The sequence below is a fragment of the Pipra filicauda genome, unplaced genomic scaffold (genome assembly GCF_003945595.2).
Source record: "Pipra filicauda isolate LSUMZ 115617 unplaced genomic scaffold, ASM394559v2 scaffold140_size2443280_pilon, whole genome shotgun sequence".
NCBI lineage: Eukaryota > Metazoa > Chordata > Aves > Passeriformes > Pipridae > Pipra > Pipra filicauda.
The window spans coordinates 962,086-970,479 of NW_024103885.1; the positions used below are offsets into that span (position 1 = coordinate 962,086).

At 34.6% G+C, this 8,394-nt stretch overlaps 1 protein-coding gene across 1 annotated transcript in view; it reads left to right on the forward strand.

Moving 5' to 3' along the window:
• Positions 1-3,724, forward strand: part of SGCZ (sarcoglycan zeta) — a 435,251-nt gene extending 431,527 nt beyond the window's left edge. The window contains exon 9 of the mRNA XM_039378555.1: positions 28-3,724. Within this exon, the coding sequence (XP_039234489.1) occupies positions 28-149 (122 nt within the window). The 3' untranslated portion in view covers positions 150-3,724. The remainder of the gene's footprint in view (positions 1-27) is intronic.
• The last annotated feature ends 4,670 nt before the right edge of the window (positions 3,725-8,394 follow it).

The following is an 8,394-nucleotide window of genomic DNA, read 5'->3' on the forward strand; positions in this document are numbered from 1 at the left end:
TTTTGTTACTATCCCTCTGCTTCACAGTTCTGCTCGGTTTCCCTTGTGACAAGTTCAACGCTTCAAAAGGCCTGCAGAGCAACTTCTTCCAGTGTAAGCAGGAATACAGCGCTGCCTTCTCTTGTGGTGTGTGGTGCCACTCGACATAGAGATGGGAGTGACATGCTCAGAAATAAATGTATTCTTCATCAGGAAACCTAGAACACAAAATCACCTTTTTTTCCAAAAGGGACAATAACACAGGTGCCTTTGCTACTTGAAGTGAAGCACATAGTTTTAGATTTTTGCAGGACCTGGATATGAACTGCACATAAATATATATATATAGTACATAAATTTGCCCAGAATCTGATGTTGAGATTAATTGGTTCCCTCTGTATGATAAATAACTTTACTGTCTAAAAGCACAATTTTCCATTCATCTTTTTGGATGTAAACTTTTATCCCTGAATTTTAAAATTTTGAAGCATTGTGTGATGCTTGCTTTATTACACAAATTCAGTAAATGATTTTTAATACAAAAAGAGACAGAATCCCTCCCTGAGTTTGGTTTCTTTAAATATGTGTTGTTACTCTTTGTCTACCAAGTCTAGGGTTTTATACACTAGGTAAATTTTGGAAGTGCTCAGCAATATTACCTTTCAAAGTTAAAAAACCGTATGCTCTTGTTTGTCAGATCTGAATGACCTTATATAATATTTTCATGGCTACTGCATGTGAAGTGATTGCTTTAAGTAAAACATACAATTTCTGGAAAAGAAGAACAGGGTAAAGAAGGAAATTCTGATATGTTTGTTGATCAGTGTATTGCTCTTCACAAGGTACTTGTAATTGGCAAATATAAAAACCAAGAGAGAAATCTTCAAAGGTTCATCTTATCCATTTTCTGGCTGTGTCTAACTGCTGCCGTTTGAACACAGTAAAAATATTGGTACTAATGTAACATGGGATACTGAGAAGCAGTGCACTAACAACTTGTATGACATTCACATTTATTATTCTCTTTTGTTTATCATCTGCTGCTAAGGTTTCAAAGTTATAGTAATATATATAAAACCACATATTAAACAATATTCAGTATTAAAAAGTATGTTGATCTTACACTGACTTTATCAGGTCTGTGTTTAAAATATGCAGCCACATTTGCACTCAAAGCTCACTACTGACTCTTTTTTGACAAACCTCATGACAGATTTCTTTGTTGTGTCAATGTTCTTACTTGTTTGGCTTGGTTGGTAATTGAAATATTATGAAAAATGCTTTGGTGTACTGCTGGTAAATTTGTTCGCAACATTGATTAACAAGAGTATCTTGAAACTTGCAGAACCCAGGAATGTAAAACAGTATAAAAATGCTTCCTATTGTGGAAGATGACTTGATTACATGAGGTAAGTGAGCTTTTTAATTCTATGCTTTAAATTACATCACCTAGCTTGTAGTTCTAGAGGCTTCTGAATGTAAGATCATAAATGAAATGACAGCTTTTGCAAAGTAATTCTAAAGCCAAGGCAGACAGTGCAAGGTGGGTATTTGTATGCAATTTTTTTTCTTAGAGAAAAAAATGAAAATGAGCAAACTAATACTATGATTGCCTTTGCATTTTATTAACACCTAATTAGGTTGATTTTGTTTTCACTTCAGATGAAATTCACTCCTGTGCAGAAGACCAACACAGGACATGTCAATGGCTTGACTGGTGCTTGCCTTATCTTTGGCCCTCTTCAGAGGTGTGAATTTCACCCCAAAGCAAGAATTCTGTATTTGCAGTTTTTACCAGCTAAATTAAGATTTCAAATTGATTATTTTACCACTTCAAAAGAATACCATTAACAGCTGATTTTTATTTTTTTTTTTGAGAATTTTATTCTTGGAAAGAAAATATATTAGAAAATATTGCAAGAAAATGTATTAGAACATAAGGATTTTTAGTGAGAGGGGCAAAAAGAGATACAGATGGTAAAGAAGATGACAATAAAAGATTAGAAAGTGTAGCCATACAATACACACTTAAAACTGTAGGGATATAGATGTCTTTTTCTTATGTACACAAGTAATAGAATGGTAGTGTGAGAGTGATGGTTAAATAGTATTTCAGGAGGAAAAGTATATAGATATGTATGAGGGCACATATGTAGTCATTATCTGTGCACACCTACATACACCTATTGCTGAAAAGATGAACAAACATATTATAGTGACTAATCTATTTGGTGAATTAAAATATAGCTTCTTACAATATAAATAGCCTAAGGCTTTTTTTTCCCCTTGAATAAACCCATGGAATGGCTTGCAGATATTTTGTCATGAATTCTCTTCCGAAAAATTCTTGTTTGTTTGCTTTTTACCTTATGTGATTACTTACCTGTTATACGTATAAAAAAGGTTTCTACTCACTGGATGGAAAGACCCAACCTTTATAAATTTTACACAACTTGGGTGGAATGGGCAGGTACAAAAAAAAATCTTTTGTTACTAGCTTATTTTAACAACAAGACTGGAATAATTTCCCACTTAGTATGAAGAAAACTCAGAGCAGATATGTGGATGGTGCATTGGACTCCACAAAATCAAGTAAGTCCACATAGCTCTTCACTGTCAGGATATTCTTTATTGGAATCCCTTCAGTCTGAAGTAGAGAGTATTTAAGAGCTTCACCAACCAGTTAGGTAGCATAACAAGTTCTCATAATGTCTCAGTATTGTGGTGAATTTCATAATATCAATGTTTTACTTTAGATTCATCAAAAACTGTAAGAAGGGAAAAAAATCAGTTTTTATTTTAAAAAGTATTTCTAGCCCACATGATTTTAGGGATTATTGCAAAAGTGATTTAATGGACTTACAGAACTAAAAATTTAGAATACCATCCTTATGGCTGCAATGACATATATGAAAAGACCTTATTGGCTACATGAATTTAATATATATCATAGATTAACCTCCTGTAAAAAATCTGTGTCATGATATTATAGGATACTGTCTCTTTCTTGTTTAAAAAAAAAAAAAGAGAAAAATAAAAGCATCAGCCAACCTCTCTGAGCACTGTTATGGTTTTGTATAGCAGTTCATTCATCGTTTAAGTGTTAAGACCAAAGACTGACACTTCTATTATATCTAACACTATGACACTGCTGTTTCTACTAATTCTGTTGGAATGAAGAGATGAGAAGTTGTAATTACAACATGAAATTGTAACATAGTTTAGATTTGTGCAGCATTTTGAGCTGTAGACTGTCAATTTTTTCCAGAGTTTAAATTTTTTGTCAGTGTGTTGCAATTACCTTACTGTTCATGCATAGGGGTATCTTTTGGTAAAAACAAAGGAGTAATTATTCCAAAACTTACCAAGACATTCTTTCAACTGAAGTTATACTGGTTTGCTTACAAAACAGTGGCTTGACTGGATAACAGAACTCACTTTAAATCATTTTGAATGCAGGAGGCTATTAAGTCTGGATTGAAGATACAGCCATAAATGTCTAGAAGGATTTAATGAAGGATGTTTAAGATATTCGGTTGCTAACATAATGTATTTTTTAGGTTTTTTTGTTTTACTTTGTTTTTAGATTCTAAATAATTGCTAAATAAAAAACAAATTAAAAACCCACAAACAAGACTGGAATTGTTATCAGCTGCTTTACTGTAATGTACATGAAAGTTGGATTAAAGTTTGAGTGTCATATTGTTTCTATCAGTACTCAGTAAAGGTCTGCTAACCATTTTTGTTTTGTAACCTTCATGTTAATGATTTTCTTGTGTATATAAATATATATAAAAAGATGGAAACTATTTTCTTACACATACTATGCAATATGTTTGTAGAACTGCAATATTACCAAAATTACAAAAGCTGTGCTTTTGTACTCTCTTGCTTTATGTAAAACAGATCTTTTTTTTATTCAATGGACTGTCAATCTTAGAATTGTGGATAATGTTATTCAAAAGCAGTACACTAAAATTTTAAGATTTTTTATTTTCTTTTCCTTGGATTTTTTTGTTTTATGAAAAATAATAGCAAGGTTTTGGAAGTTGGAAATTGCTTTTTCTTGGAAAGCTAGAACTTTTACAGCATGTAATTAATGCTGTCAGTTTAAAATGTCTCCTGTTCTTCTTTTGTTTGGTCTTAGCGTTTTCATCTGGTGCTATTATATAACCATAAATAAATGTAATACATTAAATAGAAAACTTATAAGAACTAATTTCAAGAAAATCAAGCAGGAAACCTTCTAAGGGTGAGAGAAAGATATAGAGTAGCCAGTGAGAAACTTTTAAGTTTTCTCTATATTTTTATTTGATAGATTTTATTTTTGGTAGTTTGTGTTTCCTTGCTTCTGTCTACATTAGCAGCATGGTAATAGCTTTAATTTGTTTTTCAATAGCTTTGTCCTCACACACAGAGTATAGTAGAGTTTTATTTCAACATTTTTTTGAAAACAACAGACACTGTATTTAAATGCAGTACTTATGTTAAGAAAATCCAATTTTAAAAAAGTATAGGCTTTATTTCTACATCAGCATTAGTAAAGTCCTCAAGCAGAAGTCCTATGAGGAGGGGCTGAGGGAGCTGGGGCTGTTCAGCCTGGAGAAGAGGAGGCTCAGGGGAGACCTCATCACTCTCTACAACTACCTGAAAGGAGGTTGTAGCCAGGTGGAGGTTGGTCTCTTTTCCCAGGCAACTATCAGCAAGACAAGAGGGCATGGTCTCAAGTTGTGCCAGAGGAGGTTTAGGTTAGATATTAGAAAGACTTTCTTTACAGAGAGGGTGATCAGACATTGGAATGGGCTGCCCAGGGAAGTAGTGGATTCTCTGTCCCTGGAGATTTTTAAAAAGAGACTGGATGTGGCACTTAGTGCCATGGTCTAGTAACCACAGCGGTAGTGGATCAAGGGTTGGACTTGATGATCTTGGAGGTCCCTTCCAACCCAGCTGATTCTATGATTCTGTGATTCTATGAAAGTCAAAATTATGGTACTGCATCTCATCTACCATGAAAGCATATTACACTGTTCAAGTTCCTTTGTAGCTTGCCAGAATAAGGTTACACTGTATGTTTATGTTTAAACTGCAGCAGTTTACAGGCCACTTGACAACTACACAGTCATGTAAGAGGTCTTGCAGTGATGTCACTAATGCAAACAAACCCCCTCTGTTTAAAATGGGTAGTGTCAGTTCTGGTAACAGCACAGCCTTGCACAAAGCTCTGGCAAAAAGCAAGGTGATCATTTGGGTGGTTTGATTGCACTGAGCTCCTTGGTGCCACATTACAATTTCAGCATTATGCACAGTAGCCAGACAGCAGCTAGCTTCACAAGGCGTAAAAGATAAATGATAATTTTTGTACAGGAGCCACAATTTTATAGAACTGTCAGTAGTATAGATCCCGATAAGTCTCAAGTGACTAAAACACAATAGCTGATACAGCAAGAAAAATTATTCTTAGCCGTTTTACTCAGGCTTGGACTAGTCCAATCTGGGGAAACCTACTGGCGGTAACAGATAAATGGAAGAGATAGTGAAAGAAAATCCACCATAAACATTTTGTTGATTCGATACAGTCCACACTGAGACTAAAATTTAATACAAGCTCTCTGTGTAAAAGAAGGTCTCTTCTGAAACTCTCAGCTGAGCTTTAGGTTATGTTGTTTGAATTTGAAAGTATTATTTGGTCTTTAACCAATACATTTCTTACATAGGCTAGGACCAAGTAAAGTTTCAGAAGAGCTGAGATAAAAGCTTATATTGTATATCTGGTCTGATTAGAGTCAGTTAACTGCAATTGAGTTTGGCCCACTTAACTAAAAATAAAAAAAAATGAAATCGGAAAGTTTTGCTGAGTTTTGGGAAAAGTTTAAGTGCAGTTCACTTTTTTAAGGAGTGTCTAGCTCAACCAGTGTCTCCAATTCTGATGTGTTTAAGCAGTGAGAGTAATTTATATTACAAGAGTTGGCCTCTGACCTAATCAACTTCATTTAATACATGACTTGATCTGAGAAATAAAGATGGCTTTTAGTCACATGCATACCTCCTTGTTTGTGACATCCCTGAGGGAGAAGTCCAGCTTCCAGCATCATCTAGAGTGCAATGAAAAATAGGATTTAGGCATTAGGGAAGCATTACTGAAGGCAAGATGTGTTGTTTTCTGTGCTTTATGATATTATGACAGCTTGCATACAGTCATTCTTTGCTACTAAGAGATCTGCATTCTAGCATTATAACGTATTTCAAAGTATATTTTCCAGAACTATTCTGAAAAAAAACCAACATTGGTTTCTTTCTAGGTGAGGTTTACTTGTCCCAAACACTGCAGCTGTTAGTGAAAGTGAAATCCTCCTCCTTAACTCCCTCCCACTCTTAACTCTTCAGCTGAGCTTCAGTTGTCCCCTTAGCATTCTCCTTTCTTCATAAATAATGAAAGAATAGACAACAAAAAGAATTTAGCTATCTCTTTATCAGGGTCCTTCCTGTGTGACTTACTGGAACTGTATCGAAAGGAAATTTTCTATCAAAGAGGAAGATTGTTTGCTTTGTGACAACAGAAGTTACATAAGAAGGAAAACAAACACAGGTAAATATCAATTTTAGTGTGACTTCCTAGAAGAAACTTACTAGTGTGAAAGTTTTTAGACTATAGACTTCTTAATAACTTTTAATTTCTCAGAAGTTTTGTAATTCGTTGAATTTTTTTAAAATACCATAAAATAAATATGCAAACCATGCTATCCTCTTACATTTTAGATAAGGAATATAATGGAAAATAGAAAAGGAAGCGCTGAGTTCATCATTTGTCCCTCTCTACTAATGCACTTATTTACTTTTTCAAATTTGAAAGTACAAAACAGAGCTAAAATGTTAAATAGTATATAGATAACTATTAAAAACCCTGCTAATAATGGAATGTTCCTTTAGTTCATGGCTGAAATTCTTATTCATCCTAGGTAAATTAATGCTCTAATTCCTTTTACAGTGGCATGCCTTTCTGTTGTTTGTGTGATCTTTGGGAGATAGGAAACCCCTGATGAAAAAGGTAATAGAATATCTATACAGTACTAGAAGATCCAACAGTGATAGTATTTCCCATCCTACAATAGAACTGAACAAGATGTGGGGGCATTTACTCATCTGAGGAGAGAGGGTCTTCTACAGTAGTTTTATATTGTGAAGAAAATAGTCAGGATGCTTTCCAGATCTGTATTCCCCAGGGTGACTAAGACACAGCATTGCAATAACTTTTGATGGACAGACAGAAAGGCAGTGGGTTTTTTTGGTCTGCATGGGAACAGGTAGGACAGTGGTACATGAAACCTACCTGAAAGAAAGAGCTGAAAATAGGCCAGTACAGTAGGGAGGATTCAAACACTGGTTAAGAAAATAGGAAATTCTGACAAATTCTGTGTCTTGAATTAGGCTTTAAATGTTCACTAAAAGTTTATGCAAAAAAAAGTTGCCTGTGACTTTGTACTGTGTATTTCTAAAATGCATCATTAACATTAGCATAATTTTTCCTCTGCAAATTGTTCCCACTTCTAACTGCAGGTAGTACTTTGACTCCCCCACAAGGAGAGCTCCAAACAATTGTGCAGTCTTCACTCATTTGTCAAACCCACTTTAACAGGTTACGAGATGTCCAAAATGAGCGATAAAAGAAAATGATAAAAAAATCTACTGCCACTGCCTTTTCATATTTCAGTCCAGTGTTTTGCTCACAGTCAAGGAGTTACACTGGTTCTGAAAGCAATAGATTCAATATTCCTGATCTTCCCAGTCACTTTTAAAGAGGCTCTGCAGACCATGCTGCTTCCCTTTCCTTCTCCACAGGAGAGTAAATTAGGGGAAATAATTCTTCCCACTGGGTTTGGACTTGATTTTTGTTGCATGGTGTACCTTTAGACTTACCTTAATCCCTATTTTTTTTAAGTGTAAAGGGGAGAGAAAAATCTCATGGCAGCTGCTAAAACTGAGATTATTAATTGGGGCAGGGAGTAGGTTATTGCTTGAGATAATCATTACTGCTATGGTTGAACAAAATGCAGGAGGAGAAAGCATACAAAGAAAAAGAATGAAAAGAGGAAAAAGAGACAAAGAGTGCTATTAGAACAGCTTTACAGCTTAAAGGGGAAGAAAATTATTTTGTGTTAAAATCCCTCTTTACCATTCTTTTTCAAATATATCATGCCAAAGTGCAGGGAGCAGAGGAAAAGCTTCAGGATAACATTGATTCAGAAACCATTTTCAAGATCAAAAATGTACTATTCAAAGGAATAAGACAGTACAAACAACATCAGAAAATTTCTGTTGCTACTCTAGCCATGATGAGAGGCAGAGTTGTGGAAGCTATAAACTGTGGAAGCTATAATCTATGGAAACTATATAGAAAACAGAACGTTTTATGTACAA